We start from the raw sequence: 20,885 nt of genomic DNA, 5'->3' as shown, positions 1-20,885 counted from the left end.
AAGTGAAGACCACCAGAGGCTTGGCAATGGCCACATCGCAAGTGTGACCCCAGACTAAAGGTGAAAAGAGGGGGGAAAAAGTTGGGGAATGTCAGGAAGAATGTGTTTTTCCCACTTTTTGATGTGTCTTCCAAGTGTCAGGAATGCCACCAGCTTAACATTCCTAACCTCCTTCTGCCTTTTTACTCAGTCTTCCCTGGAAAGAAGGAGTAATTTAATCTGCACTGGTCTTTCCAGAAGGAGAAGGTAGACATGCACAACTCGGTCCTTCCTTCCTACTGTCTCACGGGGGTAGGATTCTACAACTCCTCCATTTTCAAATTTCATAGAGGTAGATTCTCCCTCTGAGGACGAGGGCTGCCTGCACAGGCCCAGCACCTCCTATTACTGGGTGGTAAGTCTGTATGATTACGGTGTACAGTGTTAGCAGCCTACCTGCCCACAGACAGAGTACGTATTCCAATATTAACTTTATCAGTAATGAGGATAACATCTTGTCTTCATATCTGACTTCTTCTTTCATCATATTTCCAAGATGGTTCCAATAACTCAGGTGGTGAAGTTCCTCCAGAACCCCCAATAACAGGAAATGCATAATTCTGGCTATTCAGTCTATGTATAACGATAAAATAACAACAATAACATCAAAATAACCACTAAGTGCTACATATATTACATTTTCTTTCTCACACAACTCTGAAAAGCTGTAACATCTCCACTGTTTATTCATTTGAGTTTTTGTAGGATAAAGAAACTCATCCAAAAGGTAGCAAGATGGAAGTCCACCCAACTGGACTCAGGTCCTCACGTTCTTCCTCCACAGTAAACTGAATCATTGTCCTTCTATTCCAGGCCTTTTGCCTGCAGTGATGGCCACCTCCCTTCACCAATATACTCTCCCCAAACAAGGGCTAAATTTATATCAATGTTTTTCTATTTAACTTTATATACCTTGGGCAGTAACTTTCATTTGTTCTCACTCAAATTCCTTCACTGGCTTTAAATACTTGATCTGTAGCACATATTCCCAGACTTTTGACATATTTAGAACACCAACCAGGAACTCAAGGTCAGTTTCACCCAGTTACAACTGTCAAACACACAACACATAAGTTATGTGACTGAGTAAGCAATGCAGGAGCAATATGCCCGTTTTAGTGCTCAATGATTGGTTATGACTATTCTAATGTTAATTCAGCTGAGGAGCAGATGTTAGTCAGTGCTTTTCAAATTTTTAACCCATTCCCCCTACGACGCGTTCACATGCTTCTCTATCACATACAGACTGATGAACCATTTCAGGCTAATAACTGTGAGAGCTGAAGTCTCAGTGATCTAATTCTTAGTGTATTTGATAACCACCAACTAAAAGCTTTCCTGCATCATTCAATGAGCACATACTGGACTACTCATCAGCATTGTACAGCTCAGCATGTGACAAGGGTATACAGCACACCATAAAAACCACATATTTTAAGGATTTACTGTGATAATATTGCACAGTGATTTAATATATTTAGTTTTTCTCCTTAACAAATGAGTTAAATGAAAAGTGATTTTTTTAAAGCACCATATTATTATAATTTAAAATTACATAAAAAATAGAGAAAGTATTTTTCTTTTTAATAAGACTCCATGCTATGTAAGCAGACTATTCTTGGAAAATATTTGGAAATTATGTAGAGGAAAAAGAAAAACCAGAGAAAGTGCTAAAAACTAAATATGTGATTAAAAACACGTATTTGAAGAAATATCATGGCACAATTTTAACCACAGTTATAAATTATATGTATTCAATTAACGTTTCAACACTAGATTAAAATAGCCTCTTTCACAAACACAGACTCTGCAAAACAGTCCAAGCATCTCTCATAGTACAATTTTCATTCCTCTTTTGATTTATAATGAAGTGTTTTATTTTCTAGATAATCACAAACTGAAATTAGTAAAGTGGGATTATAATAAAAAGAAGCTAAGAATAACTATATTTTGAGTACAGTAATAAGAATATCTCCTGTCATTCATCTATATATGTTTTACTTCCTTTAGGCACTCATATAATTTTGCTTTTCTAAATTAAAACATCATATTGACATACACTAATAGTTTTTTTTTAAAAAGATCATAGGCAGTAATTTTGCTTTCCTTGTCATTAATAAAAATGCATCTCATTCCTTCCTCAATAGGCCCCTTCCAATCTTAAGAGGTAGGAGATACCTCCACTCCTCATTTTGCTACCCAAAGGGAAACAAATTCTCAAAATGTCAAAAGCCTTAGTTACTCCACAGATAACTAACATTTTAATAACAAGAAATTGTATCGGGAGTAACTGGAAAATAAAACTTCGAATTGACATTTAAGTTGGGGGTTACTCACCACTCCTGGCTTACAGTTGTAATAGCAATGCTTGGAAGTGTCACCAAAGGAAGCGTGGTCGGTCTGGAAATGCCATCTCCCTCAGGAGTCCTTGCCCTTCCGCTCTGTCTTTGGGACAGTGGTGGCAACTGCAGGTTTCCTGAGCAACACCTTCTCCCTCTCCAGAGGTCGATCCCAAGTGTGTTACTAGAAGAACTGTAGGATTTACTCAAGTTGCATTCAAAATAATCTTTAACATTCTAGAGGAACCACAGGGAAAGAAAAAAGAGAAAAAGAAAATGAAATTCAAATGTTTAAAATGATGCACGATGGAGTAAAATAAGAAGCTAAATGATCAAGCTAAATGATGAAGAAGCTAAATGATCACTCATAAAGTCCTGATTCATTATCTCACAATCAGAATCGAACACTGGCGTCAAAAGCTTAAGAGAAAACACATAGGCACAGGGGGCTAATTCTCAAATTTTAAACACATCAGTTGCACAGCCTTGGTGATCTTTAGGACTGTCGATAATATTTTCCAGTTAGAAGCATGTGGATTGCAGGGCTTTTTATCTTCTTTCTCTTTTTTAAATTATTCTTTTTTTCTTTCTCTTTTTTAACTTGCTAAAATGAAAGCTTTTCATAGAAAATAGATTTTGGACATCACTGTTATCACTCTGCAACATGGGAACAAACTATACTTGCTAAAGTATAACATTTCTTGTTCAATGTTTTAAAGTAAATATATTTTCTATCTCAGGCCAGCAAGATACTCATAACTGTGGGTAACTGGGTAACTGACTTTTCCTATTCTTACAAAAGGTCTCCTCAGAGTTGAGGGGATTTGGGGGTGGGTTTTTTTTTTCTTGTCAAACATACAAGAGCTCAGAAAAAGAAGAATATACTTTATCTGGTCCCGAATTGAACTGCCATGTGTTCAATATATGCCCTAATGCTGACATGAATGAAATACTTGTGAGAAGATAGAGGCACTGTACTATAACCAATAATAAGAGTTATTCATTCTTCCTATATCTCTTGGTGACTCTGGTTCCTGGTACTGTGGGGAGTGGAAGCCCCAAAAGAACCTCTGCCTGGGTCACCATTCACACCGGCTTAAAGACAAGAAATGTTACAGCAATGCAAGTAGCCGCTGATAGCAACTTGGAGTTTAAAAGTTATAACTGTCACTCTCCACTCGTATCTTAAGCAATAATGGAAGTCCTAACACCAGGCCAAGGTCTCTCACCTGGAAGTCATTCTGTAGCCCTAAAAAGACAGGTACTTCCTACTAGCCCTTCAGAATAGACTCAGGAGAGCCTGGGACTAGACTGCCTTAGGTTTAAACAAACAAAAGTTCTCCGCCCACCGCTCCTCCACCCATCCCTATGCTAGTTCATACAAGGATAATTAACTCAAGTTTAAGGGTCCAGCTGGGTTCATTCAACAAATGTTTTCTGCACACCTATTAAAGTCTTGCTCTGTGCTACTTAAGAAAGGATACATCAGCAAAAAGAGACAGAGCCTGTATTCTAGTGATTATGCTTATCTCATCCATGCAAAACCACATTTTCATGATGAAAATCTGGGCATGAATAGGCCTGACAATTTTCAGGGGCCCCACTCTCTCCACCTGGAAATGGGATATCATCATATTTTTTGTGCTTGACTTATGGTTTTGGAATACCACTTATTTAAAATTCAGTAGAACCACAATTCAGTAACAGGAAGGAGACAAAACAATTTACAGTTTTCCAGAGTTTGAAATATTCTGGAATATGGCCAGTGTTTTACTGTTTAGTAACTGGTTATATTAAATCTACTGTAGGCCTAGCACTTATGTGTGTGTGTCTGTGTGTGTGTGTGTGCGTGTGTGTGTGCACATGCGTGTGTGTGTTAGAAATAAGAGGCTGAGGAGAAAGCATAGTATATGTAAGTTTCTTTCTCAAAAGACTTAGAGACTAGTTGAGGAAACAGAAAGTCTTAGGAGAGACAAAGTCTTCCTAAAGAGATTCAAGAACAAACTAAAAGTCAGAACTTTTATAACTCGGTTTGTTCCAAATATGCATGTAAAGAAAGTACTGATTATCTGGAAAGCAAAGCAGTGTTTCTTGTATAGGTGGTAAAGCATATACTTTACCACCTATACAAGAAACACTGTACCAAAGAACAGAAATGAGGATGTCACTTAGTTAAACCACCAACCACAATAGTCTTATAGTAAAGTTTTTGGATATTTTTCCTCTTTTAGAAATGGAAATATTACCAACCAGGTTTAACTGCAGTGAATAGATTAAATGGGTACTTATTTGGTACTTGTTATTTGAAAAGTAACAAAGTCACACCTATCACAAAATATATCCCATACTGACTTGGGAACAAGCTTGAATTTACAGATTTGGAGTCATTCTTTGAAGAATTTGTTTCAAAAGACCTCAGTTAATGTGAAAATGCATTGCCACAAAAGAGCTTAATGGAATAGCTTTTTAGAAATTAAGTTAAATACTAAAAACAGTAACATTGTTATGCAAACACTCATTAACCTAAGTTGAGTTATTCATAATTACCTCAGACTTTCTAATTCATACTCATAATTACTGCCCCAAATTGGCTAACATCCTCAAAGGCAAAATCTAATTCAGTCAATTCTAAACTACTGAATTTGTGATCTTGGACTTATTTTCCTATTTTAACCAGCGTGATACTGGCCAACTACACCGCTCATCAGATCAAAGATTTGGGGGAAAAAAACATTAATTTGAATGTTACTTTTGGAAATCACACTGTTCCCTTTGCCAGAAACTCTCTTCCCCCAGATCTTCACAGGGCTCACTCCCTCAATGCTTGTATGTCCTCACTGTCCGTATTTCATCTCTTCATGTTATCCTTCTATGAACACCTATTGTCACCATCCAACCATTCTTTGCCCCCTGACCAACTTCATGTTTCTCCACAGCTCTTATCATAGCTGGGATTATTTTATAACTTATTGATTTATGTATGCCCTCCCCTCTAGAATATAAGCTACAAAGGGACAAGGACTCTAATCCCTAGAACCTAACCAGTGTTGAGTGCATAATAGGTGCTAAATTAATATTAGGTGAATATTTAAATCACTGAGTAACTGTTTGTTGAGCTGAAATAATGAGAATATAATAAAATATCCTTGACTTAAGGGCGAACCTTTCTTCAGAGTGTGGTATAAAAAAATATAATATCTGCCAATTTGCTTTTGTTGTAAGGGAAGAGATACTGTGTGTAACATCTGATATGATCTTCTGTACTATACTGGAAAGGTTGAGGGGCATGGTGAAAAGTTTTAGGTTATGACTGTCCACCAGAAATAAAGTACAAGCCACAAATGGGAGCCAAATGTATAATTTTAAATATTCTAGTAGTCACATTAAAAAAGTAAAAAAAAAAGGAAACAGGTGAAATTACTTTTAATAGTATATTTTACTTAGTTTAGTATATCCAAAATATTGTCATTTCAACATGTAATCTATATCAAAAATTATTAATAACATATTTTATAGTCTTTTCTATTTGTATTATTATGTAATCAAAATCCAAGATGTATTTCACATTTACAGCACCTCCCCATTCGTACTAGTGCTTAATAGTCACATGTGGCTAGCGGCTACCATGTCGGACAGTGCAAATCTAGGTAGTAATACTAACCCCACCAGTCTAGGTGGGGTTAGTATTCTTCAAATGTGCTTTTCTTTTTTGGCACATTCTTCTATGCAACCTTCCCTGTCTTTTGATTGTGGTAACCATTACCTCAGAGAGGATTAGGATTATTATTGCAATGATAGAATGAAAAGGAAAAAAAATCACTGATCATCCTTTACAGACAGGATGCATTGCTTAGTTTTATTCTTCCAAAGAAATAGAATCTGGAGCACACAGTATACAAATAGTATTATGGGACAACCCCAAGCTTTTTTTTTTTAAGAGAAACAGAATTTCTAAATTCCAGAAGTTTCCCCTTAGATATCCTAACCAGAGCATGAAGGTCTGAACACAGATTTTTACCACTGGTACTGAGGACTTAGAATATGACTTAAGGGCAGTTGCCTTGTGGTCAAGGAGCAGGGAAGGGGGAAAGAAGAAGAGGAAATATGGCACAGGCGATGAGACTAGATCACTAACCAAGTGTCTCAACACAGAAGAGTAGAAACGGCAAAGGCAAAGGAGTGTGCTTTGGTGGGCAAGAGCCCCATAGCACAACCAAGTCTCACTCTGCATTTGCGGGTCCTAGAAGTTTTTACAAACCCAGATAGAGACAGAGAAGAAAACTGAGAATTAGCCTCAGCTTGCTTGCCAAGGGGTTTTCTGCAGCATAAGGTAAAGGGACCAGGGGTTCATGGGGTGAGAAGTCCAAAGGTAAGGGCTGCACAGAAAGCAAAGCTGAATCTTTTAAACAATCAGAGCTCCACTGAAAGGTTAGGTGAAGAGCCCAGGCAGCAGGGGAGAAGGTCAAATTTACTTCTCAGAGAGCTGAGAAGGTCCCCTGCTCCGGCTGAGAGCCCTCACCACCTGTTACACCTACCATGTGCCTAAGCACACTGGATCAAGGGCAGAGACTGACAACCAAATATCTGGGGAAATGAGCTATTCCTCAATAGGACAACAGTAAGAACCAGTGGAAATACAAGGCAAGGACAATACCACACACCTGTGACTATAACGTCAATTAATGTTGTTTTCCCACTTGCCCACATGGAAGGGAAGGAGTAAGAACTTGGAGAAATACTCATAGACTGGGCATTTACTCAAAAGATACCAGTTTACATTATTAATTACCAAGTTCAAGTTCCTCCCAGCGCCTCCCCCATCTGTGAAATAGAAGTTTAACAACAAGATGAGCTATTACAGACAGCAAGGAAAATGACTTCTTTTTCCTTCCTTCCTTCTGCACATCTGATTAGTGGCATATAATTTTTAGCTCAATTACAAACAGAAGCTGAGTAAACACTGGACAATTAAAAAAACACACTAATGGGGGACTGGTCAATTGAAAGCAAAAAAGACAATCTCAGCTGACCAAGATGCAAAGCTATTAAAAATGATGAGTCTACAGACTTCTTCAAATGACCCAGAGCAGAGCTTCTCAAATATAATGTACATATGTAGTCAGCCTGGGACTTACGTATATTAAAAATGCACTTGGTACATAGTAGGTTCTCAAAAATATTTGTAAAATGAGTAAACCAAAGAATATAATTAAATGTGAAAATCCTTAGATTTCAAGGAAAGCTTTGGGAAGGAAATGCGGTTTCTTTTTAGCCTTAAATAATCAGTAGAATTTGTTTAGTGAAGATAATGGAAATTTACATATGTATATAATGTACATATGTAATCACCTTGGGAATAAATTCTGATCTTTGGGTCTGAGGGATGGTTCTGAAATTCTGCATTTCTAATAAATACACAGGTGATGCTAGTTCTGCTGGTCTGAGGCCCACACTTGAGCCAAGTCCTAGAGGATGGGTTACAAACAGCTGTCAAAGACCCCACCATAGAAGATGACTCAAGGATCAGCTGAACTTGGATAAAAGCATGCAAGAAAGTCATCAAGAAATGCAAACAGGGTGAAAAGAAAAATTTCCACAGATTGGTGGTTTTGTAAATGAAAATCACAAAGCTCAAACTGAGCCCATCTCCAAGCTGCAGAGAGGGCAGTGGGCCGGCTGCCTAGCACGTAGAGTGCTGGGTCCAAGGGCTGCCAGTGTCCAGGTCACAGAAACACATAGAGACAGAGTGGTACTATTAGACAACCTTGCCTGCCCTTGGAACAGAATTATGGAGTGACTTCTTTATTGAGCAAAGAGTGGGTGGAATCGGTAACTGACTTTTGGAACTTACATCATCGGCCGTCACTGTCATTACACTCCTGCTTTTCTTCATTATAAAGGGGAAAAGCAGCCCCTCTTAGGGTGTCTGTTATTCAGTGCAGCTTTGCTGACAATTTTTAAGACCTGCAGGGGAAAACAAGACACACACAGAAAAGAACAGTTCAGTATCCTTAAATACAAATACGTAGCTTATTTGTATTCTCCACACTAACATCTGAATGTACACAATGCACATGTATAAGTAAATATCACAATTTACCAAGCCAATTGAATCTAACATGTGAGGAAAGAGGTTCACAAAATGCAAAAATCCAAGACATCAGTGCAAAGATATTTGAGAGGAGAGAAAAAGAATAGACGATAACAATTAGGTTCCCAAATAATCAATGATCCTTAAGAATACAGAAATAACATGTATTAGTGAAGGGCTTTAAACTTACAAAGTACTTTCCCATATAATATTTCATTTGATCCCCATAACAAGCTGTGAGATTATTTTCATCTTTTTTTCTAATGAGAGAACAGAGGATCAGAAAAATAATTGGGCCAAGGTAACACAGCTAAAACATGGCAGATTTAGAATTTAATGAATATGATCCATTGATACTATTGTCAAAGAAAAAAGGAAAAGAAAGAAAACCAATACAAAAATATGCATGACCAAAAAAAATCTTAATTTCAATTGTACCATCAGTTTAAACCTCTTACACGTATAAGTACATAGGCAAGTATTCATCACAGAGAATTTTAGCAACCAACAGTTAGAAAGAGCTAGTATTCCCTGGTTTAAATCACACAAACTTGGCCATTCTGAAGCAGAGGCACTGCGGTTCAAGACATTTGTTTTGTGTAGATCACTGGAAGCCACTTCAGCAACAAAGAACCTCAATAACATTACCAAAATTTAAGGATGCACCCAACTTGTGCCAGCTCCAGAGGAAAAAGTCACTGGTATGAAAACTCAGGCTATTAAAACAGGCCCAAATTTAAAGTTCAGACATACAATAGTCTAAAAGAGAATATGAAGAATTCTGAGTTTGCAGAATTGAACTGGAAAAGGTACAGTATAGAAACCATTGAATCCAAGAAGCGTTGGTCCACATGGCCGATTCTCAAGATCTTAACATCAAAAATGGCCTGCATCGATGCTGGGCTCAAGAAGCTCCTATGTTTTCTCACTCTGTACATTTAAAACTCTTAATACATGCCTGATTTGAAGAGTCTGCTTCTCGAACATGAAGATATATATAGATTAAGAGCGTGATGGAATTGTAGCTATGTGACTAGGAATACTAAGTAGTGGCATTGTCCCATCACCCAGGAAACCAGGGTTGAATTTATAACACATAATTTGATGATATTATGCAGGAGTTGGCAGTGAAACTGACAGAGTGGATAAGAGAGTGGGGGGAGGGAGAAACTTTGCCTTTATAAGTCTTCTAGGGAGAGAACCCCACAGGCCTTTCAGGTGTTCAATTCAATATGCCAAGGAAAATAATTTCCTCAGCATACACCAAGGAATGATTACAATTACTGAACTCCTCTAACACTGACCAAAGAGGAATAGGCAGAATTTTAGAGCTTTTTACTCAAAGGCGGTTTGAAACTTAACAAAAGTCAATAAATAACAGACATTTTATCTCTGTTATGTTCAGTCTTGAGTGCCTCTATAAGGCCGAACCTGAAAAAAAATGTTTATACTCCTAAGTAAAGAAAAAGCAAGATTAAAAGATGTAAGTTTTAAATGCAGGATATAGGATTAGATATCCCCAATCAGTATAATTCTGTAAAAATGTGAGCACAGAAAATTATTAAAGAAGCTGTGTAAAATTAAAACAGTGAACATTATATAAGAGTTATTGGAGGTTTTTCTTTCTTTTTCATATTTTCCAAATTTTTGTGATATATTCTTTTCTGAGCCAAAAAAATGATCCATTTTGCTTGGCAGGAAATGCACTTAAAAATAGGATAAAACAACACAACTGGAGTAGAATCTCTAGGCTGTCTTCAGCAGGGAGAAGCAAGGATCAAGTTTCCCCAGCAGAAATGAAGAGTAAGACCTTAGCTATATCTCCTTAGAAGTGAACAAGGCATTCTAGGATCCAGATGAAGCTCAATGCAAACCCAGCCCTCAAGAATTTTAGGTCTAGTCTGGCAGGGAAGACTTACATATATTAAATGTGCACTTGGTACAGAGTAGGTTCTCAAATATGTTTGTAAAATGAGTGAATCAAAGAATATAATGAAATGTTAAAATGCTTAGGTTTCAGGGAAGACTTTGGGAAGGAAATGACGTTTCTTTTTAGCCTTAAATAATAAGTAGAATTTGTTTAGTGGAGATAATAGAAAAGTATATGGTGTGCAAAAATATGGGAAAGAATTTAATGTACTAAGGGTGTGACACATGCAGGAAGATGCCATACTAAGGAAATTTATGACAGGCAGAAAGACATGTTCCAGGGTAACATCAGTAGATTTGGGGCATGCAAGAGTATTTTTGTGAGGTCTTAGCCATGAAAATAAACTTATGTTTTAAAACACTTTGAGTGTGAGAGCTGACTGGATAAATTCACGTGCCTTCAACTGGGAGCATGTCCTGGCTAGGAAAAAGCAAGACCTCAAGTTACAAGGAAGTTTTCCAAATGTTCTACATTTAAAATATATTACTTTTACATTCAGAAATAAAACCCAGCGTCTGTTATATATTGGGCTGGCCAAAAAGTTCGTTCGGGTTTTTCCGTAAGATGGTATGGAAAAACCCGAACGAACTTTTTGGCCAATCCGATAAAACAAAATAAAAGAGAGGAGAGATTGTTTTCTAGACAGTTTATGTTTGCCCCTCAAGATTCACTCCAACACCTTCTCCATCCTGGCTGTGCCCTAGGAGGCTGGTCCTCACAGACTGAGTCCATGGGCTCTCTAGCCCTCTGGCTCCTGGGAAGTGCATCAGGAAGACAGGAGGAAAGAAAGGTTCCTCTCTGCTGGCTAGAGTGTAATAGTGGCGAAAGCCCTCTATACTCTAGATCACAGCTCCTGCAGTCACCCCTCTCTAAGGAGATAGGTTTCCCTGGGTTCCATTAACTACTGTCTCCACTTGACCCTTCAGACATAAGGCTGGTAGCAACTTTCCACTTTTGCTAGCCTCATGGTGCTGCATCATGCCTTTGTGGTTATCCTCAACCCTGTCCACACCTTTTGTAAATAGTACCTACATTAAATTCTCTTTCACTCCCTGTGGGAGTGCAATCTGTTTCCTGCTGGGACCCTGACTGATAACAGATTTGCTCCAAAAACTCTACAAAGCCAGAGGGCAATTTTACAATATCCCCCCTCAGTGCCTCGTACAGTGACTGACACAAAGCAGGGTCTCAATAAATAACTGTTAGAGAATGAATAAGTAAAATCTAGTTGGAGTTCTAGAATGGTTTTATGGCTTTTAGAAAAGAAGGTCAGCAGGCCTTATCTCAAATTGCTTTTGTGAGGCAGAAATAGTTTTATGTCATCACTTGTGGGTGGCAATGGTGATTCTGTTTGGGAATTCAGAGAAATGTTATAACATGTTTAATATTACATTGTTATATTATTGTATTATACTATTGTTATATAATAGTATACAATATAATTTAACATTATAATATATTGTGTTATAATATTATGAAATAGAAGAATAGAGATTATACATGCCATGTTATTGCTGATTGCTAGTGTCAGCTGCCTTTCGTTTAGATTGACATGGATGGAGAAATTATCTTGTGCCAGTTTATACTATGCATATAAGAGTTCAATTATGTCTCATTAGAGCAGCCAACCAAATAAGGTGGGCACAATTATCACAACAGGTGAGGGAATCAAGTCTCGGAACAGTAATAAAATATGCACAAAGTCACACACTCTGCTGGTTCAGACTAGAACTTTATTTCTAAAGCCAAGTCTCTTAACCAATCACTATGCAGCTGATTGGGTTTTATTCACATCTTTTCAAGGCAGAAGTGAACGAAGTGATTTTTATTTATTTTTCTGATATTGGAATACAAGTTAAGTTGATTAGTTTTCTGGAATCATGCTCCCTAATCATGTAAGGACAAAAAGCAGTAATTTTTAAAAGATACTGATGTTTTTAAGCGCCTCAAATTTAAGGCAAATGTAAACAAGAGAAGTCAGGCTCTCTTAATTTGAGATTATTCTTCCATTAGCAAAATTTGCTTCTCAATATATAGAATGCCATTTGGTTCATTAAAACAAAGTGTTTCTAAGAATTTCAAAGTTATGAGTAAGTATGATGACTATAAATTCCATTTCTGGCACATATGAATAGTTTTCCTGTGGTTTTATCTTTCACTACTTAAAAGATGCTTTTAAACTTATATTAATCTTTCACAACATTCTGTTATTTTCTAAGACTACAGTATTCTTCATATAATTATGTATTTCCCTCTTTCTCTACAGAGATATAAAAGCTAAAATGAGGAAAAAGACCCTGACTGACTGCTATAGCTATAGTGTAAATTTCTCCTTCGGCAGGTTTCAGTTATCAGTACTAGTAATCTCTGACTGATAGAAAGCTCAATGAATAATGATAATCATTCTAAAATCCTACATTATGGATATAAACCATGATGAAATGATCAAACCCTGAAGAGATGAAAAAAATAAGGGTAATACTTTGAGTTTTTAAGAAAGTTGTTTTTTCCAGTTTAAAGATTGCCCTTTATTCTGAAATGATGTTCAAAAAAGTTTCATTTTGTTTTTTGTATAATTGATTTATTGAACATTCTGCACGTTTTAATTTTTCTCTAATAACTGTTTTCCATCTGCAATGTTAAATCTATTTCCTCTTCCTTAACAGCAGCTCAAATTGAGTCCATAACTTATAAGTGCTTTAAATCCCATCTCCTTCCCTTTTCTCTGCTCAGTGGCCAGGATCTGTGGGGCCACTTGGTGGCCGGTGTGTAGGACTTGGAATGGCAAGAAGGAATAATCTACTCTTTTATTCCTCCTCCCTCCTCTTTTCTTTAGGTTCTAGCTGTTTCCACACTGCAGCAGAGTGGAAGAGTTAATGAAAAGGAAAGTCTTCTTATGTAACTGGGCATTTAATTGCAGTCCTCTGTTGAGTGTCCTTGCTTCTCTGACAAAAAGAGACTGTATATTGATGCCCTCTCTAAGGCAGGTGTCCAAATGCTGGCTCTCTTCTTAGGGGTAAGTAGGAGCTTTCACTGGGAAAAAAAAATAACTTTCTCATCTCCTCAGTTCCCATCCCCACTGGTACACATTGAAACTCTTGTTGGTAAGGTTCCCTTGAGCACGTCTATTCTTCTGATTAAAGTAATGACAAGATGGCTCAATCCACAATGTACTTATCCAGAATAAGCTCAAGCATCCTTGTTATCCCAAGTGGCGAAGGTTAAGCTTCTTTGCTGCCATCTCTTCTCTCTGCCCTGCTATCTCTCTCCATTTCCCCTTTCCCTTGCTCAAGGGGACATAAAGAACCAATCAGAAATTCTTCTACATAAATGATCAATGGAGAAATGAGATACTGTGTCAGTTTTTTTATCATTGTCTTTCAGACCAAAGCCAACCGTTCAGTTACTCTGCTCTGTGACGCTGGGGCTGAGACATTGCAAACTGTAGTTCACAAATTCTCTTCCCAGCTGGCTTCCCTTAGGTGCTGACAACAGGAGTCGTGAGGAGGAAAGTGGAAGAAGAGAGTTGGAGAGAAGGGACTCTCTTCCTTTTATCAGGAGCATGAACAACACTGGCCCCCCCCCCAGAAGCAGCCACACAACACCCCATCAGATGTCTGCTCACCAGCTTCAGAGCCACCCCTTGGTGCTTCCAGCTCCTAAGGTGGTGACCCCTCCTTTTCACTGCTAGACTCTCATAATACTGTCTTCCCTTTCTCCCTCAGCACTAGGAACGGTAGCTGCTTCACTAACCTTCGGGTTACCTGGCTGGCCTGTTTTCACTTCCATTATTCATATTTATGTAATTCATTTATTATATTAAATCCCTTTTGTTTTCCTAAAGGATATAGAACGTAACCTTTTTATTGACGGCACCCCCAATCTCTAGAAGTGGTTCTTCATCTTCAGTAGGCCAACAATTCACTTCCCCAACACCTCTCCACATACCATCCTCCCCCCACCCAGAGTCAGTTGATATGAGGAAGGTTCCTGGGGTGATGACTGGTGTCAGAACCCATCTGGATCCCTCTCAGGGGGAGCTGCCCGAGCACTTTTATATACAGCTCTCCTTGGAGAACGTAGGATATTTGGACGGCTCTTGGTCCTCTGTTTAGGGTTACAGTCTCCATTTTTTCAAACAGGAAAAGTCCTACTCATCACTCTTTCAGATGTGAAAATATCCATTTTTGAGATGATGATAATGTAATGCGGCATGAGCATTTCTTTCTTCCGTCTCTTAATGGCCTCAATTGAGAAAATTAGACATCGGCAATTTCTATGTCATTCCTCTAGTTCTCTGGAAATTTTACTGATTCCTAAAGTACAAATGTCTAAGAACCTCTTTTCAGTGGATATTAACCTTTTAAAATAAATAGCATAAAGTCTCGTTCAAGAAGATAAGGGTTTTCTGTTTTGGGCTGGGATCTAATGTAGTATGACTGGAAGGAAGAGATGCTGGCCAAAGAGGAGTGTGACGTGCTATCCGCATTCACGGCCCCACAGCCGCCTAGCAGAGCTATCAACCTCGCTCTGGGTCTTGTAAAAGGGTTGTGGTATAATTATCCACAAACTTTATGAATCTAATGAAATTCCAGGAAACCAGCAGAAGTAAACACAAACCATAAAACCAACTCTCTAGACTCAGCAAATGGATAAACATGTCCAGAAGTCAATACAGAAAATATAAAGTCCTCCCTGGAGTTTATATCTACTGGTCTCATCACACTTTCAGAAACTCAGGGCTACTGTGCCCAGTTAGAGCTGATTTTGGATTTGACTGTTGGGGAGATAAAAAGGAGAGACAAATGTGCTTCCTCCCAAAAACTCTTGTAATGGGATGCAAATAATGGAGAGCAAAAAACAATTGATAAAAAAAAAAGTGTATGTAATACAAAAAGACTTGTTTTATGTAAAATTTCTTAAGACTATAAGCACCCAACATTTAGATATAGGCATTTCTGGGAGAGAAAAATGTTTGTTTAATTAGGCAATAAGCATCAAGGACTTTTGAGATAAAAATTGAGAAGTATTAAAAATTAATATGAACTTAAACCATTAGCTTAGCCTGAGAGAATTATAAGTAACAAAGAGATAATGGCATTCGTTTAATAGTTGTCAGGCTGCAAAGTAGCTAGGCTAAATTCTGCTCTGAGTAAGACATGTCTCCTAAACAACCACTTAAAACCAATTTCTACTATAAAATGTGTTCTTTGTAACTTACTAATAGAACACAAACTTGAAATCAATACACATGTTGACAAGAAAGAAAGAATTCTTATTGTACAATTTGTTTGGATGAATGTCAATTCCTGACAACAACAGAACAGAGAGAAAGTGACAAACTATTCCCATGTTTCTACTAGTATAAATACTGTAATGCCTTAATGGGTTTATTAGTGAGTTTCTTTCCAATAAAAACAGTCTAAATGGAAAAATTTTGAAGTGTTGAATTATTTTTCCTACTCTAAAAAAAGTAACTGGTACACTGATTAATTTTTTATAGTTTACAGTGCCATAAGACATTATATAAACTGCTTTGTTTTTTCAGCCTCTTATTTAAGAGGGAAAGAACAAAGAAGCCCTACATTCAAATGACATATTCAAGCCATATATTCAGATAAATGAACAATTTGATATTGTAAGCTCTCTCAACATCTGAGGGTTTCCATCTCAGACTTATCATTGTACCAAAGTGATGATGTGATCAGGAAGATTTAGGAAGCATGAGGAATTTTTACTACCTCCTGAAGTGAACCATAGAAGGCCTACAAACAAATGTAAAGGGCCAGTATGGATGAAGGATCTTCAGTTCCCTTAAGTATTTGTGGGGTACGTGCTCAGGCTCAAATTGAAATATTTTAATTCCACCTTCAGAGCTACTTAGTAACTTTCACAAACCTATCACAGCTGCTCTAGGACCCCAATTAATGTTACCAAATTTCAATGATAGTATAACAAATTAAATTGCATCTATGATCCAAAATTCCCATTTCCACCCAAAATGAATAATGATACTTCTTTTCCTTCAGTTTCCCAATAGCAGCAACAAAAACCATTGAGAACCCAGTGTGTGACAGAGACTTGCTAGATGCTGTGAGTAATACAAGATGAATATGACATAATCCTCGACCTTAAAATGTCCACTGTCTAGTCTTCAGAGAGATGAATCAACAGTTTTTCATTCTGCAATACTTATGCCTCCTTGGCACGCGTCAGGCTCACAGAGCAGAGTGATAAGTGCTGTGACAGGAACAAACAATGGGTTCATTAGGAGAACAAATTAGTGAAGGCCACCTCTATGGGTAAAAATCATCAAGGAAAGCTTCGTAGAAGAGGTTCCAGTAACTGGTTCCAGAGGTTCCAGTACTGTAACTAAGGGACAAAGAAAGAAGCCCTTCTTCTCCCCCTCTATGTATTCTCCAGAATGATCTTTTGAAAATGCAGAGTTCCTTATATACTTCCCTGCTTTACATCCCTCATGGCTTCCTATTTAGGATAAGCCAGAACCCTTCATGTGACATACCAGTCCCTACAGATTCGGTCCCAGCTTGCCTTTTCAGCCTCAACTTCCTATGTTGGCTTCTACTCGCTTCTGCACCTTGCTCCACATCACTGTCCCCTTTAACTCATTTATCTTTAACCAAACTGCATTTAGGGTTTACCCAACATGCCTTCCTTGCCGCAGGACTGTTCCTGCGCTGTAATAATCTCTCCATTTTGCCTGGTGAACTCATTCCTCAGCCTTCAGCTTACGGGTCATTTCTTCAAAAACTACTTTACTGGCTTCCCCTACGTGTCACGGGGCCTTATCACATCATTACTTTTTTCTTATTCATACTATTCATCATGATTATATATTTATTTGTAAGAATGCGTAATTTTGCATTGTAGTCTGCAGAACTTATGGAGCCTATGAAAAGCTACTCCTTTATGTAATCTCATACAAATTTACATCAAATTGAAAAACTTGGACTACGAAACAACTGTAGATCTAAAACAGCTAAAATGGCATAATAATTTGCCTCTGCTTTCTCCTATGCTTGAGCAAGAATTCACAAGTATTTTCTTCTTCTAAATTAGGTCTCTGCTTCAATACCTAAAATAATTTTAAGTTAATGCAGAAGACTCTGAATGTTCATTCACAAGTGCTATGTCTTTAGGCTTTTTAAAACTGTCCACCAGTATAATGCTTGTCAAACATGTTTCATGGAACATGTGGGAGATAGATAAGATTTTGGTCAAAGTCTTCTTCTTAGGCTCAAAAACCCCAAATACTCATCATCAGTGTAAAAGTCTTCTTTTCTTGGGAAGAAGACTGAAATAACAAAGTTCATTATTATTTTAAGCAAGCAAGCACACACAATTTCTGTGTGCTCCTTTCTCAGAAATACAAATACTACATCATGCCAGACTTCCTATGAGAAAGACGCAAAAAATGTGAGGAACCTTCTGAGGACATCAAATGAATTAATGGCGTGCCACCTACTGGCTTTACTGAATTAATGGGATATTAACTCTGGCAATGATTACCACCTATTTAGAAGCAGGCACCCAATTCTGGGCCAAACAGTCTGTCCCAGCCCTACTGAAAGTTTGGGGGTCCAGACTGAGGTGAACATATGAAGAAAAGAGGAACTCTCTCAAAAACAGAAGGCTGAAACTAATATGGCAATACCAGAATGTTGTGTAACATTATTTTGATAGAGCATAAAGGAATACATGGAAATATTTTTTATATTGGTCTTTAAATATCTTCATATTCAAAAACCGTAATTTCTTTGTTTATTTTTAAAGATGCAAAATTAGACCTCACCCTAAGAATGGACTCACTCATGAATTTGACAAGTACCTAACACATCTGATATATAAGTGATGAGTGAACAGACTGGGTAGGTATTAGAAGACAAAGATGCTTGGCAGCCACAAAATCTCAATTTTTACCTATTTTATATTCTGGGGCTCTATGGAAGATTTTATTTGACAAGAAGTTCTGCCAGTTAGAAAAGTTTGAAAACCAGAACTGCCTATAACACCCCTCCCCCATTAGTTCCTTAGAGCAGTGTTTTTCAAAGTTTATTTATTCGAGTGCCATCTCTGTAACATTTGCCATATGGGATTCCCTCATTTTACAGATGAAATATAGACCCTATAAAAGCTGATTTGTCATTCACCTAATGACGGCACAAGGAGGACAAAAATTCCAGTAACCTGGATTTGGTTCCACTTCAGTGCTTACATTTGCTACCTCTAAATTAAAGGGTTTTGTCTGTTTTTGTTTGTTTTTGTTTTAGCAAAACTTTATACATTAAAGAGCATGCTAAAGCACACACACAAAAGACTTCAGCACAAAGCAATTCATTTATGAATTCATATATGCATGTACTCAGGTACTCTTTTATTCATTCATTTATCTGAAAATCATTCACTGAGTACTACTGAGGTCCATGTACTGTATAGGCCCTGAAAATACATAGATGAAAAGGCATGAGCTCTGTCTTCAAGGATTGTACAGTCTAAGCAGAGTAACTACAGGGGTCGCAACAGCATACAGGAAGGTTATATAAGACTGCCTAGGAGGACCAGGAAAGGAATCACAAAGATACATCTGAACCATGCTCTTGTAGGATAAGTAAAATTTTATCAGGAAGGTGAAGGAGAGCAGTTCATTCTAAACAAAACAAGACTTCCTCTCACCGATCTTTCGCTACCAGTAAGAGCCCGATTAGTGATCATGGAATCTTTATTAAGTCATTTGATCCTTCTAATCTTGTACTTCTATTGGTGAAAAACAATTTTCTGTGTCTATTTTTGATTTGGCTGCAATCATATAATAAATATTAAATGTGGTTAAAATGTTGCACGCTTTAGAATGACAGAAGCAGTAAGATTTCTGGTTTTAGTGATAGGCATTTGTAGATTCTCCAATATAAACTACATTCAATGCAAGCCAGCAGTTGTATAAAGGAAAGCTCACTGAAACTGGATTCAGACAATTCTAGGTTGAGATTCCAACTCTATCACATACTAACTGTGGGATGTTAGCAATTTGCGTGACCTCTCTGAGACTGTGCTCTTCCTTGTAAAAACAGGCGCAATGCCTCCTATCTCACAGGGTTATTGTGAGGATTAAATGAAATAGTGAGCAATGCCTAGCAGGGTCTTGTATGTAATAGGTCCTCATTAAGTGGCTTGCTGAATCACAATCCCATCAAAACATTTCAGTTAAGTCTTATCTATTGACACCTCACCACAAAGATGCCCTCTTTCAACTTCTTTCCTTTTAAAAAACACAACTGAAATAACACGACCTTATATAACTGTGCTTTAGAGCTATTTATGCCTGAATTTTATTATCAAGAGAATATAACAACTGCTTCACAGGGGAAAGACAGTCTCCAGGGATCTGAGCAGAGTCAAGATGAATCTGACAAGGTAAATACTACAAACATTACAAAAGGGCAAATCATAAGATGAGGAAATAATATAGTGTCTGAAATGGCATTAATCCCAAGTCCTTCAAACTATAGTCCATTCATGGATGATTGTGGGAAATAACAATACTGAAAAATTATTATACAACCATGAATGTAATATAGAATACTATTCCTCAGTATTTAATGAATAAGAAGCAGTATCTATTTCTCTCTTCTATCATAAAGCTAAATAACATCATCTGGATCACAAAAAGTCTTTTGGCCTTCCCTCTATTTGACAGGTTTTGTGCGTATGTGTGTGTGTGTGTGTGTATGTATAATGAAAATACAGATCAAATTTTTGTAAAAATATGAACTTCAAACACAGAATGACAGAATGCAAAGGTTACACAGGTCTTCCTTCTTAGGGAATTATAGATAATTTGAGATAGTATTGTTATTTTCTTTTTTATCTTTGCCAAGATGATAATTAAACAACTACCATTATGATTCGTTAATCATGTTAAATCTAGGACTATATTAAGTAATACTGAATAGAGAGAAAATTACCTTCAAAGTCTACAATTTCTGTCTGTGAGTTCACCTGTTTCATTATCAAGTGGCCATGTTTTTAAGTGCCAGACAGGAAATGAGGCAATGGTCTCAAGCCTAAATCTTATGAGATCTTTATTCATTTACTTAAAGAAAATAAATAGCATAGGTCTACTATTTGACAGGCACTGCTACCAGCAGAAGATCCCCAGTTTGCCTGCCAAAGAGTTCACAGTCTAGGACACTGCAGTGCTGAATGGAGATAATGAGTATTATTCATTATGTAGAGAAGAAACACATGAAAAGGATTGATTAATGTAAATAAGAGGATTATAGATTTATAGGAGCATGGTTCTGAAGGATGAATGGATTTCCTCAGAGCAAAAGAGCTGGAAGAATAATCCAACTGGAAGACACATCATGGAGATGTTCAAAATTATGGCATGTTTGGTGAAGTATATCCAGTTTGTATGGCTCTGAAGAATAGGATCTGAAGGATGAAAAGCAATAGAAAACACAAC

The 20,885-nt window shown here is 37.4% G+C and overlaps 1 protein-coding gene across 2 annotated transcripts in view; it reads right to left on the bottom strand.

The window, feature by feature from the left end:
* PDE4B (phosphodiesterase 4B) overlaps positions 1 to 20,885 on the bottom strand; it is a 580,875-nt gene that overhangs the window by 462,892 nt on the left and 97,098 nt on the right. For both annotated transcript variants that reach the window (XM_057552861.1, XM_007164313.2), the window contains exons 2-3: positions 8,230 to 8,342; positions 2,377 to 2,615 (exon numbers count right to left, since the gene is read on the bottom strand). In XM_057552861.1, coding sequence (XP_057408844.1) covers positions 2,377 to 2,615; positions 8,230 to 8,271 — 281 coding nt within the window. In that variant the 5' untranslated portion in view covers positions 8,272 to 8,342. The remainder of the gene's footprint in view (positions 1 to 2,376; positions 2,616 to 8,229; positions 8,343 to 20,885) is intronic.

This window comes from Balaenoptera acutorostrata, chromosome 1 (assembly GCF_949987535.1).
Source record: "Balaenoptera acutorostrata chromosome 1, mBalAcu1.1, whole genome shotgun sequence".
NCBI classification, from domain to species: Eukaryota; Metazoa; Chordata; class Mammalia; order Artiodactyla; family Balaenopteridae; genus Balaenoptera; species Balaenoptera acutorostrata.
This window is presented reverse-complemented; position numbering and strand designations above follow the sequence as displayed.